This window comes from Jaculus jaculus, chromosome 4 (assembly GCF_020740685.1).
Source record: "Jaculus jaculus isolate mJacJac1 chromosome 4, mJacJac1.mat.Y.cur, whole genome shotgun sequence".
In the NCBI taxonomy this organism is placed as follows: Eukaryota; Metazoa; Chordata; class Mammalia; order Rodentia; family Dipodidae; genus Jaculus; species Jaculus jaculus.
This window is the reverse complement of record NC_059105.1, coordinates 154,651,919-154,668,237: the sequence shown is the minus strand read 5'-3', so window position 1 is coordinate 154,668,237 and position 16,319 is coordinate 154,651,919. Positions and strand designations below refer to the sequence as shown.

At 43.4% G+C, this 16,319-nt stretch overlaps 1 protein-coding gene across 1 annotated transcript in view; it reads right to left on the bottom strand.

The window, feature by feature from the left end:
* Positions 1-16,319, bottom strand: part of LOC101600656 (cell cycle control protein 50C-like) — a 32,900-nt gene that overhangs the window by 12,507 nt on the left and 4,074 nt on the right. The window contains exons 2-6 of the mRNA XM_045148410.1: positions 15,337-15,447; positions 12,344-12,445; positions 9,384-9,471; positions 8,425-8,565; positions 1,293-1,502 (exon numbers count right to left, since the gene is read on the bottom strand). Coding sequence (XP_045004345.1) covers positions 1,293-1,502; positions 8,425-8,565; positions 9,384-9,471; positions 12,344-12,445; positions 15,337-15,447 — 652 coding nt within the window. The remainder of the gene's footprint in view (positions 1-1,292; positions 1,503-8,424; positions 8,566-9,383; positions 9,472-12,343; positions 12,446-15,336; positions 15,448-16,319) is intronic.

Sequence of the window (16,319 nt, the reverse complement as noted above, 5' to 3'; positions counted from 1 at the left end):
GTTCCAAATATTTCCATGTGGAATCTGGGTATCACAACTAGAAACCCATCACCAACAACACCCCTCTTCCAGGTGGCTCCATTTCCCATATCTGTTATGTCAGCTTGGCACCTAGCATTCAGAACACCTGGATTTATGGGTGATCTACTTCAAATCACCACATGGGCATTGTACCTTTTGCTGGCAGGCCCTGCAAACAAGCACCTTTATCTGCCAAGTCAGCTCTCCAGCCCCTAATTTATTTCTTACCAGTTTTTTTTCTTATTATTTTCTTGCTTCTCCATCTCATCCCACCAATTAATTTCTCCTAACTATTTTAGCTATCTGGGTCTACCATCTTTCTTGGGTGATGAAAACACCTCTTCACTATTTATGTATATCTTGTTACCTGACAATCTTTTGAAATAGGATGCACTTAAGTATATCATGTGGAGACCATTGTAGGATGATAGAAGATTGAAGGGGTGGAGGACATTCTCACATACACCATGTTGATATGTTGTCTTGAGTTAAGGGGACTTGAGAACCAGCATGTGTAAGCCCACTCTGGCCTCTCATTTTCTTCCTGACAGACATCTCATGGGAAGGGCACCCATCTCACAGTAACAGAAAGAGACTGAGATCTGATGCCATTGCAAATCTGTGCAAACAAACTTGACTAAACTAATGCCCCCTCCATCTTTCTGCTATTCTTCCATGGCTGATACTGGGGTCTTTTTTGTTTTTCAACCTTGTGTGTAAACACTTAAGCCTAGTTACTTTTTTAGGCCTTCATTTTTGTTGTGAGGGCTCCAATGTACATATAAATCAAATTTGCATGTCTTTATCCTGTTAAGCTGTCTTACAGAAATCCCACAAGATGGGCTGGAGAGATGGCTTAGCGGTTAAGCGCTTGCCTGTGAAGCCTAAAGACCCTGGTTCGAGGCTCGGTTCCCCAGGTCCCACGTTAGCCAGATGCACAAGGGGGCGTCTAGAGTTCGTTTGCAGAGACTGGAAGCCCTGGCGCACTCATTCTCTCTCTCCCTCTACCTGTCTTTCTCTCTGTGTCTGTCGCTCTCAAATAAATTAATTAATTAAAAAAAAAAAGAAATCCCACAAGAACACTATAGGATAGTAAAGGATAGCATTTTCCTTCCCTACATGTACTACCATAAAAAGGCTATAATTTGTTTTTTTTTGGGGGGGGTACCCATATTTGATTGGAGGATAGAAATATTAACAATGAAATAATTAAACAACCAGTAGTCGTATTTTCCTTCACCTGTAGAAAGAAAACTTGCATAAAAGGATACTATAGGATATGTTGAAACTATAGTTACCAACAGGCAACCCTTCTATAAAATATTGCACCCGATAGAGTCGACGGTACAGTTTTTTGAAAGTGGGAAAGGCAGCTGTTCGCATCCATACAATGAAGTCCTCGTTGAGGAAGCCATTGTTTCCTGGGTCATCGCTATCCAGCTCATAGACAGGCTTGCGCCAGAATGGGGGTTTTGCACTTCCTGTTGGAAGAAAATAGGAGTGGATGGGAGAGAACAATCTCTTTCTAGTTTTTTTCTTAGAATTAGAGAAAGTGTGCTCTCATGAGGAAAGAGAAATTGAAATTCTTTTTTTGTTGTTTTTGTTTTTGGTTTTTCGAGGTAGGGTCTCACTGTGGTCCAGGCTGACCTGGAATTCACTATGGAGTATCAGGGTGGCCTCGAACTCACAGCAATCCTCCTACCTCTGCCTCCTGAGTGCTGGGAGTAAAGGCGTGCGCCACCATGCCCGTCTTGAGAAATAGAAATTCTTTAAAAAGGAGTGTGTGTGGGGCTTAGGGAGATGGCTTAGCAGTTAAAGGCACTTGCTGGCAAAGTCCTTTGGCCCAGGTTCAATCCCCTGTCACCCAAACAAAGCCAGATGCAAAAAGTTACGCAAGCATCTGGAATTCCATTTGCAGTGGCAACAGACCCATAAACACACACACATACACACACATATATATACATATGCAAATAAATAATTAAAAAGCATGTGTGTGTAAAATTAGCATACAGCTATTAATAATAACGGTTTTAAAGATTCTAAGGAAGTATTTATGATAATTTCATAAGTTTAAGAAGAGAATATCAAATATACTATGTGTTCCACTATATTGAATGTAAGCATTGAAAGAAAAACAATAAAATGGGCTGGAGAGGTGCCTTAGCTATTAAGGCACTTGCCTGAGAAGCCAAAGGGCCCAGGTTCAATTTCCCAGTACCCATGTAAAGCCAGATGCACACGGTGGTGCATGTGTCTGGAGTTTGTTTGCAGCGGCTGGAGGCCCTGGTGTGCCCATTTTCTCTTTTTCTATCTGCCTCTTTCCCTCTCTCTCTCTCTCAAATAAATAAATTAAAAATTTTTGAAAAAGAGAAAAAGTAAAACAATATGAAAATAGTATGTGTTTTCAATTGTATTACATTGACATTTTACTTTTATTTTATTTATTTACTTTTTTGTGATAACATCTCCCTGTATAGCTCAGGCTGGCCTTGAACTCATCAGCCGCCTGTCTTCACTTTCCAAGTATAGGAAATATCTTTATTTCTTTAATTTCATGATCAGTACAAAAGCAGGAAGTTAAACCATGATACCATTTCCGTCTAAAACTTGGGATAACATTTAAAGGAGAAAAGAACGACCCTTGCTGCTGAAGCTATGGACGTGAAAAGTTCTATTTGTAGCAGATAATGTAGAAATACCTCTGGCAGTCTAGGAACATGTACTGAAGGCTTTACTAACATGCACACATTTTAGCCTAAAAATTCTACTTCCGGAAACACGTTCTAAGAAATGACCAGGAAAGTACAGAAAGCCTGGGCCACACCGATGTTCACCCAAGCACTGTTCTGGAAAGTCTAAAGGCAGAAGCAGCGTGGCGGCCCTGCTAAGTGCTCACAGTGGGAAGCGTGGGACTTGTAAGCCCAGTGTGCAGCCAGGACACCCAGGTGGCTTCATTACTGCAGGAACCCCGAGAGCAATGGTGGGAGACAGTGCTAGGAGACACAACTCTCACACACGGTCCCCAACGCCAGCTGTGGGCAGATCTGTCTCCTGCCCTCATCAGCTTCACTAACATTTATTCACGTGCCTAGTACCTAGCATAACTTCTTGATAACGAAAGGGATGAGATGGGGCTGGAGAGATGGCTTAGTGGTTAAGGTGTTTGCCTGCAAAGCCAAAGCACCCAGGTTCGATTCCCCAGGACCCACGTAAACCAGATGCACAGGGGGCACATGTGTCTGGAGTTTGTTTGCAGTGGCTATAGCCCCTGGCATGCCCATTCTCTGTCTGTCCCTCTTCTCTCTCTCTTTCTGCTTGCAAATAAAAAAAAAAAAAAATAGAAAAGAAAGGAATGAGAGATTTCTCATTAAATCTTTTTAAGTTGATAGTAAGGACCACACTGAATTTCAAAGTCCAGCTAGAGTGGTAAACATTACACAACAGGACCATATATCCATATCTGAATTTCAAATAGCTAGTCAGCAGGGCAAATTGCTTAATGGACTTTTTACTGTCATAAGGCCAGTTTTTATTTGGTAGGATACCTAAATAGGAATTGGAAACCTTTTTAAAAAAAATTAATTAATTAATTAATTAATTTGCAAGCAGAGCGAGAGAGATGGAGAGAAGAGAGACAGAGAGAGAATGGGCATGCTAGGGCCTCCAGCCACTGAAAATGAATTCCAGATGCTTGTGCCCCTTGTTCATCTGGCTTGTGTGGGTCCTGGGGAAATGAACCTGGGTCCTTTGGCTTCACAGGCAAATACTTTAACTGCTAAGCCATCTCTCCAGCCCGGAAATAATATATATATTTTTTATCAACTTGGACTAGTGACTACTTTTTTTTTATTTTTCCAAGGTAGGGTCTCACTCTGGCCCAGGCTGACCTGGAATTAACTGTGTAGTCATAGGTTGGTCTCGAACTCACGGCGATCCTCCTACCTCTGCCTCCCGAGTGCTGGGATTAAAGGCGTGAGCTACCACGCCCAGCTCCTGACTACTTTCTTCTCTAAGAAGCCCAGGCATAAGTTAAGGTGTTTATAAAAGCTCACTGTAAGTTTGGTGAGATTGCTCTGCTGGAGAACATCTGCACCCATGGTTGCTTTCTGTGGAAAGAATCCTTTGCTAGAGAATCTTCCACTGCAGATGTTATGAAAACCACCTATTTTGGCTCTTTCCAAGACATAGATCACTAGTATGAGACTTTTATAGACCACTATTACCAGATTAAAAAATTTTTTTTGTTATTTTTATTTATTTGACAGCGACAAACAAAAAGAGAAAGAGGCAGAGAGAAAGTGTGCGAGAGAGGACTCCAGCCATTGCAAGTGAACTCCAGATGAGTCACCTTGTGCATCGGGCTCACGTGGGTCTTGGGGAACTGAACCTGGAACCAGGGTCCTTAGGCTTCACAGGCAAGCACCTAACAGCAAAGCCATCTCTCCAGCCCTCTTATGAGAATTTATGAGAATTTTTGTTGGGAATCAAAACTGCCTTTGGTGCCTGCCGTGTGGACCTCGACTTCTTTCTAGTTTGGCTTCAGATAATGACCTGAAGCAGTGTGTTCTGTGGACCACCAATGTCAGAATAGGAACTCTTCACAAGGTGGCTTTTGTCTCATTTATTTTGTTTGTTTTTGTATACTGTTTTTGTTTGTTTTTGTTTTCTGAGGTAGGATCTCACTCTAGCTCAGGCTGACCTGGAATTCACTATGTCGTCTCAGGGTGGCCTTGAATTCATGGTGGTCCTCCTCTTTTTGCATCCTAAGTGCTGGAATTAAAGGTGTGTTCTACCATGTCCAGCTGTTTGATTAATTTTAATAAATATTTTATTTTTATTTATTTATTTGCTAGTGAAAGAGGCAGAGGGGAGGGAAGGAGAGAATGGGTGCACTAGGGCCTCCAGCCACTGCTAACAAATTCCATATACATGCACCACCTTGTGCATCTGGTTTATGTTGGTCCTGGAGAATTGAACCTAGGTCCTTTGGCTTTGCACACAAGTGCCTTAACGACTAAGCCATCTCTTGGGCCCCCTTGATTGATTCTTTTTTTTTTTTTTTTTGAGCTAGGGTCTCACACTAATCCAGACTGACCTGGAACTCACTCTGTAGTCCCAGGCTGGCCTTGAATTTATGGCAATTCTCCTACCTCAGCTTCCCAAGTGCTGGAACTAAAGGCATGTATCACCACCCCAAAGCAGCTCAATGCAGCTTTTAAATTTAAATATTTAAATACCACTTCCCAGTTGCATCCCTCCCCATGTATCCAGAGCGAGTCAGAAGGGTGGTCTGGCTTAAGAGATAGCCTCTTCCTTCATTTCCCAAGTTCCTTTGGGTCATTTGTACTCATTCAGCAGAGGGTTCTGGTTTGAGCCTAAGATGTTTCCCCTACCTCAGGTGTCAGAATGCTTGGCCTCCAGCTGGTGGCACTGTTTAGAAGGTTGTGGAATCTTTAAGAGGCGGAGCCTTGCTGGAGCAAGTGGGTCATGGAAGGTGGCTTTGAGGCTTCCTTGTCTGGTACTACTTCCAGTCTGCACTCCTGTTCTTGACTAAAGATGTAACGTGACCAGCTAGGCTCCTGCTCCTGATGCCTTGTCGTCCCTGCCCTGATGGAAAGTATTCCCTCAAGTGTATGCCCCAACAACCCCTTCTTAAGTGGCTTTTTGTTCACAGCAGGATGTAAAGTAACACATACAAATGGCATTTCCGATTGCTTATGATGTATCAAACAGCAGGAATAAAAATCTGCTTAATGCCAGGCGTGGTAGTGCACGCCTTTAATCCCAGCACTCGGGAGGCAAAGGTAGGAGGATCGCCATGAGTTCAAGGCCACCCTGAGACTACAGAGTGAATTCCAGGTCAGCCTGGGCTAGAGTGAGACCCTACCTCAGGGGAAAAAAAAAACAATTGCTGGAGGCCTAATCTCTTCCTTCAAGGCATTCACAGACAGGTATAAGAACAGAGTATGTTGTTACTCTTAGAGAACAAAATACAGCAACAGATGAGTGAAATCTAAGCACTCCACGGTATAGGTCTGTGGACATGTAAGAAGACAAAAATAGTACAAAGTTGTCGAGTTCCTTCAACTGTGGATCAGTGACTACATATGCCAGTTTGCTTAGGACCAGTTCACTTGGTCTTTTGTCCAACAGCCCATCCGATTTAGCATTTATCCCAACTAGCGTATGTATAAATTTACTTGCCCAGCCGCTAGTCATGGTCTTGGCTAAGGAGTGAGATGCGCATGTGCTGTGAGCATGGTGCTTTTACGAGAACCTGTGGGGGACGTGAGAGATGAGCAGAGACTGGATCACACAACACATAAGGTCACCTGTCTCTGTGGCCTCTGCCAGTGGTTTACCATCCCAGCTAGCTGTGCTTATGAGATGCAAAGCTGTAGGGCTGCAACTCACAGGGGCTGCTGTGAAATTACAGGTCCAGCATATGAACGTGATGTACGTGTGGGAAGTAGACACTGAGCAAGTGCTGCCCGGAGAGAGGCTTATTCTCTTGTGCTATATGGAGGACCCCGGTTCAAGGCTTGATTCCCCAGGACCCACATTAGCCAGATGCACAAGGGGGCACACACATCTGGAGTTTGTTTGCAGTGGCTGGAGGCTCTGGCATGCGTGTTCTCGCTCTCTGTCTATCTGCCTCTTTCTCTGTCTGTCACTATCAAATAAATAAATAAAAATGAACCAAAAAAAATTTCAAAATATATTTTATTCATTTATTTATTAGAGAGAGAGAGAGAGAGAAAGAGAAAGAGGCAGGTATATAGAGAGAATGGGCACAACAGGACCTCCAGTCACTGCAAATGAACTCTAGATGCATGTACCACCTTGTGCATCTGGCTTATGTGGGCCCTGGGAAATTGAACCTGGGTCCTTAGGCTTTGCAGGCAAGCACCCTAATCACTAATCCCTCTCTCCAGTCCTAATATTTTATTTTTTATTTATTCATTCTCAAGGAGAAAGAGATGGAGAGAGAGGGAGAATGGACACGTTAGGGCCTCCAGCCACTGCAAATGAACTCCATTTGCATGTGCTGCTTTGCACATCTGACTTTACATGGGTCCTGGGGAATCAAACTGGGGTCATCAGGCCTTGCAGGCAAACATCTTAACCACTCAGCCATCTCTCCAGACCCAAAGTACAGCTATATGCATATATATTTAATTTATTTATTTGAGAGAAAGAGAATGAGGCAGAGAGAGAGGGAGAGAGAGAGAGAGAGAGAGAGAATGGGTTTGTGAGGGCTTCCAGCCACTACAAACAAACTCCAGACTCATGTGCCACCTTGTGCATCTGGCTTATGTGGGACCTGGGAAATAGAACCGGGGTCCTTTGGCCTTACAGGCAGATGCCTTAACCACTAAGCAATCTTTCCAGTCTGAGGAGTATATTCTTTTTTTGTTTTTTTGAGGTTGGGTCTCACTCTAGCCCAGGCTGACCTGGAATTCACTATGGTGTCTCAGGGTGGCCTCGAACTCACAGCGATCCTCCTACCTCTGCCTCCCGAGTGCTGGGATTAAAGGCGTGCACCACCACGCCCGGCTAGGAGTATATTCTTGAAAGTAGATTTCAGTAGAGTTATTCTGTAGGTTCATCGATGTGGCATCAATTTGTTTCTCAATAAATGGAAATTTAAATTGAGTACATAGGTGCTTTTTCTACTTCCTCTTTCCATTCTCACAAGGGCTTCAGTCTGCATGGTAAATTATGTGGGTGTTCTAATTATAGCTGAAACAACACACTTTGTAAAAGATTTTCGTTTTCTTCAATAAAAGCTGGAACAAGGGCTGGAGAGATGGCTTAGCGTTTAAGCGCTTGCCTGTGAAGCCTAAGGACCCCGGTTTGAGGCTCGGTTCCCCAGGTCCCACGTTAGCCAGATGCACAAGGGGGCGCACGTGTCTGGAGTTCGTTTGCAGTGGCTGGAAGCCCTGGTGCGCCCATTCTCTCTCTCTCCCTCTATCTGTCTTTCTCCCTGTGTCTGTCACTCTCAAATAAATAAAATAAAAAATGAACAAAAAAAATTTAAAAAAAAGAAAAGCTAGAACAAAACAGGGAACTAACATTTAATATTATTTTATTTTACTTTTTGGATTTTTCAAGGTAGGGTCTCACTCTAGTCCAGGCTGACCTGGAATTCACTATGGAGTCTCAGGGTGGCCTTGAACTCATGGTGCTCCTCCTACCTCTGCCTCCCGAGGCATGCGCTACCACGCCCGGCTCACATTTCACATTTTTACTAGATAAGCAGTGGGAAGGGCCATGATAGGGAAAGTTAGAAGAACTAGTCAACAGAGAAATAAAGCAGGACAATTCATATCTACCCATGCCTAAACACAAAGGATTTTATAAAGAAACAAGATTATTGAGCAACTGTAGAGAGCTTACCTGCAAATTCATTAGACAGATTAATGGCATTTGGATTACGAAATTTGACATACTTATCTGTCCACCATGCAAGTCCATTCTTTAGCATTGGGACTCTGATATGTATAGATGAATTAAGGATGTATGAAAGAATTATAGTATCTGAAAGGAAATTTAAAATTGTTTTAGAGATGCAAGCTGGCAGTTTTGCCTCCTTCAGACACAGCTGAAAAATAAATCAGGGGTTTTGCAGACACTCAACAGGACTACATGCCGTAGACGCTGAATCATAAGGCAGTTTGCTTTCTTGCCAGCACTGGGCCAATTATTGAAAAACACTCTTAAGCTGCATTTAACTTCCATTATCTGACTATCTCTTTAAATTGCTGGCAAGGGGGAACTTACTTGTCAACAAAACACCATACATCAGTGTTCTGGCTTACCCTGGGTAAAATACAGTGGGAAGCAAGTGCATGAGAAATGAACGAGCAAGCTGGCCATGGTGGCACTTGGAGAAGCAGGGGTAAGGGGATCACTGTGAGTTCGAGGCCAGCCTTGAGACTACATAGTCAATTCCAGGTCAGCCTGGGCTAGACCCTACCTCAAAAAAACCAAAACAGTAAAAAAAAAAAAAAAAAGCGTACCACTCATTCAATTACTAAAATCTAGACATTGCAAGCCAGACATGGTGGCGCATGCCTTTAATCCCAGCACTTGGGAGGCAGACTTAGGAGGATCACCGTGAGTTCCGGACCAGCCTGAGACTCCATAGTGAATTCCAGGGCATCCTGAGCTAGACTGAGACCCTACCTTGGAAAACCAAAAAATAATAAATAAATAAATAAATAAATAAATAAATAAATAAAAGAAATGAACAAAGCACACCAGCCACCACTCATCTGTAGAGGAGACATTGTGGACATCAAGGTGATTAGTATGTATGCAAAGGGACATCACAGGGACAGGAAAAGGTCACCTACCATTGAACATGCTGTTGGCAATAGCGCCGCAAGGAACGATGGGGGTGTCATTGTGAGACACTTTGAATGGAGCGCAGTCCTGAACATCCTGTATGCAAGAGGGCGCAGCAGTGAGAAGGGCTCTTGGCAAACTCTTTTTTTTTTTTTTTTAATTTTTTATTTATTTATTTAAGAGTGACAGACAGAGAGAGAAAGACAGATAGAGGGAGAGAGAGAGAGAATGGGCGCGCCAGGGCTTCCAGCCTCTGCAAACGAACTCCAGACGCGTGCGCCCCCTTGTGCATCTGGCTAATGTGGGACCTGGGGAACCGAGCCTTGAACCGGGGTCCTTAGGCTTCACAGGCAAGCGCTTAACCGCTAAGCCATCTCTCCAGCCCGGCAAACTCTTTTTATTTTTTATTTTTTTATAGTTTTTTGAAGGTAGGGTCTCACTCGAGCCCACGCTGACCTGGAATTCACTCTGCAGTCTCGGGTCATTTTGAATAATGAAGCAAAGAACACTGGGCAGTATAAATCAAGCCACACACACTTCTTGGCACAGGCCAAGATTATAGACTACTTCCTGTTTTCCCAGGCTTCTCGCTTACTAAGACTAGAACATATATATGAATGTATGTGTGGGTCTAATATCTTTTCTTTTTTTATTTTTATTTATCTATTTATTTATTTGAGAGCAGTGACAGACAGAGAGAAAGAGGCAGATAGACACAGAGAGAGAGAATGGGCGCGCCAGGGCCTCCAGCCACTGCAAACGAACTCCAGACACGTGCGCCCCCTTGTGCATATGGCTAACGTGGGTCCTGGGGAATCGAGCCTTGAACCGGGGTCCTTAGGCTACACAGGCAAGCACTTAACCACTAAGCCATCTCTCCAGCCCTACATATCTTTTCCTACTAACAAATGTGTCTACAGGAAGGAACTTTATCTGATCAGCCGTGAAAGCTGCTTATCATACTGAGCATACACAAAATACATTTTTTTTTAATAACAATTTTTTTAAATTTTTTATTTATTTATTTGAGAGTGACAGACACAGAGAGAAAGACAGATAGAGGGAGAGAGAGAGAATGGGCGCGCCAGGGCTTCCAGCCTCTGCAAACGAACTCCAGACGCGTGCGCCCCCTTGTGCATCTGGCTAACGTGGGACCTGGGGAACCGAGCCTCGAACCGGGGTCCTTAGGCTTCACAGGCAAGCGCTTAACCGCTAAGCCATCTCTCCAGCCCCACAAAATACATTTTTATTACTTAACTTTTTAATTTATAGCTCACATTTTTAAAAAAGTTTTCTGTTTCCAATTTTTTTTAATTTTTTTTTTTTTTGAGAGCGACAGACACAGAGAGAAAGACAGATAGAGGGAGAGAGAGAGAGAATGGGTGCACCAGGGCCTCCAGCCTCTGCAAACGAACTCCAGACGCGTGCGCCCCCTTGTGCATCTGGCTAACGTGGGACCTGGGGAACCGAGCCTCGAACCGGGGTCCTTAGGCTTACAGGCAAGCGCTTAACCGCTAAGCCATCTCTCCAGCCCTCTAATTTTTATACATGTATGTGGTCTTTGATCTTAGTTCTCCCCGCTTCTTTTGTTTTTCTCTCCCACCTTCCACTGTACCTTTTCTTTCCAACTAGTCTGTCTTCTACTTTTCCCACTTCCTCCACCACCCATGACAGAATGTTTATGGACTAATATTGCCATTCTTGTGCAGGTAACAGCAGCAATACAATATGTCCAAAAGACGGCAGGGAACACTTTTTTTTTTGGGGGGGGGTTCAAGGTAGGGTCTCTTTCTAGCCCAGGTTGACCTGGAATTCACTCGGTAGTCTCAGGTTGGCCTCACAGCAATCCTCCTACCTTAGCCTCCTGAGTGCTGGGATTAAAGACATGTGCTAACATGCCCAGCGTGAGGAACTTTTTTTTTTTTTTTTTGATGTAGAGTTTCACTCTAGCCCAGGCTGACCTGGAATTCACTATGGAGTCTCAGGGTGGCCTCGAACTCACGGCGATCCTCCTACCTCTGCCTCCCGAGTGCTGGAATTAAAGGTGTGTGCTACCACGCCCGGCGAGGAACATATTTTCAAAACTTCTTTGATTCAGAGAAGCCCACAGATTGTGGAACTACCAGAAAAACATATATTACTACTATTTAAACAATTTATTGGATTAGCTTACATGGAATATGTTTAAGAATGGTTGGTAACAATGATTTTTCGGGCTGGAGAGATGGCTTAGCGGTTAAATGCTTGCCTGTGAAGCCTAAGGACCCTGGTTCAAGGCTTGGTTCCCCAGGACCCACGTTAGCCAGATGCACAAGGGGGCGCACGCATCTGGAGTTTTTTTGCAGTGGCTGGAGGCCCTGGTGTGCCCATTCTCTCTCTATCTGCCTCTTTCTCTCTCTGTCACTCTCAAATAAATAAATAAAAATGAAAAATGAACAAAAAGTATTAGAAAAAAATTATTTCTTACTTTTATAGAGTGTTGGCATGGGAAAGGATTCCTTCTAGCTTCTTTTGCTGACATACTGAATGTGATCTGCTAAGAGTAATAATAATTTGTCTCCTAGGTTCAAAACATACTCAGCTAAACAACAGCTCAGTTTCTTAAAGCAGGATAGATGCAAGGCCCTAGTCTTAGGAGGGATGAAAGTTGTTATCAAGGTAAACCTAACTGAAACTGAGGCTCTCAAGGCACTGCATCAAAAGTTTCAGATGCAGAGGCATCACATGAACTACTGTAAAGAGAGCAGTTCATTCTCATTCTCTCTCTCTCTCTTTCTCTCTCTGTCTCTCGCCTCTCTCTCACCATCCAGTGGATTCAACCCCTTCAATTCAAGTAAGGATGAAATGAGCACTTTTGTTTTTAACACCTTAGCTTATGAGGGCTTTTCCTCCATCCCCTCATTTAGACCGAAAGATCCTGGATTAATAAAAGCAAGAGAGTACTATACCAAATTAAATCAAGTCTTACCCATATATCTTTACTCAACAGTTGCCTGTTGCTTCTGGAAAGGCTATATTGCTGGACATTCTGATAGAAACCATACAATTTGTAGTACATATAAACATCACCCTACATGGGAAAAAAACAAAAAAAAGAATTAACTGGAAAGTTAATAAACACGGACAGGAATTTCTAAACCAAAATGTTGTGTGGAAAAGGGAAAATGTTTGAAGGGAATTGTGAGTATGGTATATTGTTTATATCCATGGACACTGTCAAGAAAAGCTTTTTTAAAAGTCATATGGAAGCCGGGAGTGGTGGCGCACGCCTTTAATCCATGCACTCGGGAGGCAGAGGTAGGAGGATCCCTGTGAGTTTGAGGCCACCCTGAGACTCCACAGTGAATTCCAGGTCAGCCTGGGCTAGAGCGAGACCCTACCTCAAAAAACCAAAAAAAAAAAAGTCATATAGAAAAATGATGGGAATTAAAATTTCTTTTTGGAAAACAGAAATCCAGGAGATAATTTTTAAAAATCACTGTTGGGAAGTCTTGGTCTATAGATAATCGTGTCAATGACTATATAGGCAACTTTAATGTTTGCATAAAGGTGACTGTGTGCTCTTACCTTGAGATAGTTTTTTAAATAATTAGGCTTTGTAGTTTCAGTATTTAAATTCAGATTGACACATCAGTCTCTCAGCTGTGTCCAACATGGCGGTGATGTCACCAGAAAGAGTAGGGCGCATGGCTTGAACAAGAGGCAACATCGGTTCACCCAACATTTGCCTTTGTTAACACGGGCCGAGAGATGCCATCATTCATCAAAGGTTCCTGACTTTGTCCGTGAACATGGGAACTTAGGGCCAGGCACTAGGATGTCGCAGGGGACTGAGGACTCCTACTGCGTATTTATCCACTGGAATGGCAGGGGCCACAGGCGTAGCTGCCAAAACAGGAGCTGCGGGATGTGGATTCACTGTGTGTGGGGGGGTGTTGTGTTGACCATGACTTGTGGAACCCATGAAGAAGCTGGTCTCCTAGGACCACATGGCAGTTTGGGGACAGCTGGGTGACGGTCTTGGGCATGTTTTGGATTAGATGAGATCTGGCTCCTGGAGCGATGCAGTGAGGCCTGGTCTGAGTCTGTGGGATCATTACCAGGCAGCATCCTGAAGGAGGGGTGAGTTGGTAGGTGTTGATCATGGATGGGCACGGCTTGGACTCTGCATCCTGACATGCTGCCCAGCTAAAGCTGCCAACGGTGGGTTGGCTGTCACAATTGTACCATGAATTTCTATAACTGCCTTAGTGGGTTTTTTCTTATGGGGAGAAGAAACATACAAAAACAAACCTTTTGTGCACAGCATTTAAAAATATTTTTATTTATTTATGACAGAAAGAGAGATAGGGAGAGAAGATGAACGAGTGGAGATGTCAGGGCCCTTTGCCGCTGCAAACTCAAGACACTCGTGCCACTCTGTGGCTTTATGTGGTTACTGGGAATCAAACCAGGCCAGCATCTTTGCAGGTAATTGCCTTTAACTGCTGAGCTATTCTCAAGGCCCATAGCATTTGAAAAAACGATTTATTTAATTATATCTGTGCGTGTGTGGAAGTCTGAGGACAATTCCCAGGGTATGTGCTCCACCCTTTTTTTGAAACAGGGTTTTCTGCTCCGCAAACAAACTGTCAGACTGCAAGTGAACATCAGGCTAGCTGGACTGAGAGCCTCAGAGTCTCCTGGCTCCGTCTCCCAGTGTTAGGAGCACAGATGCAGGTACCACTTTGCAGCCAATTTTCGTGGATGGCAGGGATGTAAACCCAGGCCAACATCTTGGCAAGCAATTTCCTTTTAACTGCTCAGCCATCTCCCCAGCCTCCACATTTTTTTCTTTTGGTAAGCACCTAAAGACATTCAAAGTAAACCCATGTAACAAAACGTAGAATTGGAGTCCCCAAGCATATTTAGGTGTGTATGGACACACAAAAGGCATGAGACTAGAAGCTTCTTGTGGCCAGGCTCTGGATGTTTATGTTTTCATCCCTAGGATCTGGTACAGTCCCAGTACTTAACACTTGCTCAAGAAATGGGAAGAATGGAACAATTCACTGATCCACAAGAAAGAAGCTGATTTTCACCCCAGCACTAGGTGTCTGAATTACCCAAAGACTGAGAGATGCTGTTCTGTGAAGCTGCCCAGTACAAACTATTGCCATGGTATGTATGGTACCTACCAAGGCCCTTGAAGACAGATTTTACAACCAGCATACATAGAAATACTCATTTGGGGCTGGAGAGATGGCTTAGAATTTAAGGCACTTGCCCGCAAAGCCAAAGGGCCCATGTTCAATTCCATGGGACCCATGTGAGCCAGATGCACAAGGGGGCACATGCATCTGGAGTTCGTTTGCAGTGGCTGAGGGTCTTGGCATGCCCAATCTCTTGCTCTATCTGCCTGTCTCTATCTTTCACTCTCAAGTAAAAAATTAAAAATACTTAATAAAAAAAGAAATACTCATATGGATTTAACTAACATAATCAGAGACTTTACTAAAGCACATAGAGAACTATCCAGAGTAGCTGTTTATACTTAATATGCTGAATACTTTCAGAATAACAAAAATAGTTCTGTAAAATTACTTGAGCCACTTTATTTGTTCATTTTTATAAAACACTTATGAGGGAGCTGGGCAAGGTGGCCTTCAATCGCAGCACTTGGGAGGCGGAGGTAGGAGGATCACCATGAGTTTGAGGCCACCCTGAGACCACATAGTGAATTCCAGGTCAGCCTGGGCCAGAGTGAGACTTACCTGGAGAGAGAAAAACAACAACAACAAAGCAACAATGACAACAACAAAAAACACAGAGGTGGAGGGCATGAACTCAATAGTTTATAAAATCTGTCACTTTTACCTTGATTTCTTTTCATAGTTTCCAGTTTTGGAAAACACTGACGGAACTTATGCATTTATGGAGAGGCTCCCAGCAGTACATCAGTATAAAAGCAAATGCACTCACCTTCATCTTCTCTTGAAGGTGAAAGGGAATGGAGCAAGTACATTCCTTGTCAAAATTCAAAGCATTTTCCCTCATCTCAGCACAATTCGCACATATATTTGTATAATTAATCTGTCAGCAGGAAAGAGAATGATTATTACGTTTAAAGATATATGAGTCCAAATCTTAGAAGGCTTGAATCTACCAAAGTTTTGGGTGTGGAGCATATGACATGGCTGGAGGGCAGCCACTGTGCTGGTGTTTCTGGAATGTTCCATAGGCTTCTTACACTCCATCATTTGGGGCCTGGCAGCATTTGACCACTGGCCTGGAGCTCAGTGTTGCTGTTGCTTACTTATGCAACCTGTGGGGAGGAAGCCTTGCTTTTCTGTCATAAAGAGGTGTCACTGGGAAGGGATTAGTCAATGGCTCATGAAAGCTGGGCTTGCAGCCTGAGACTAATCGCCTTTATGGAAAAGTCACTTCACAGTTTTTCCATTTTATTGTATAGGAAATGTTTATAATAATTATTTTACATTTCATCTGGAGGAAGTTACTAAAAATGACCAAATAGAAAAATCGGCATGTCTAAATAAGGTTATTGATGTATATGGAACAATTCTACTTTTAAAAAGTGTTGCACTTTGTTTATTGTTTTAATGTTATATATATATATATATATATATGGAGAGAGAGAGAGAGAGAGAAGATGTGAGTGCCAGAGTCTAGCCACTGCAAAGGAACTCCAGACGCATGTGCCACCATGTGCATCTGGCTGACATGGATACTGAGAAATCTAACCTGGGTCCTTAGGCTTCATAGGCAAGCACCTTAAATGCTAAGCCACCTCTCCAGCCTGCACTTTGTTTTCATTTTTTACGATTTTATTTATTTATCTCTTTACTTATTTACAAGAGAGACACAGGCTGGAGAGATGGCTTAGCAGTTAAGCGCTTGCCTGTGAAGCCTAAGGACCCCAGTTCGAGGCTCGATTCCCCAGGACC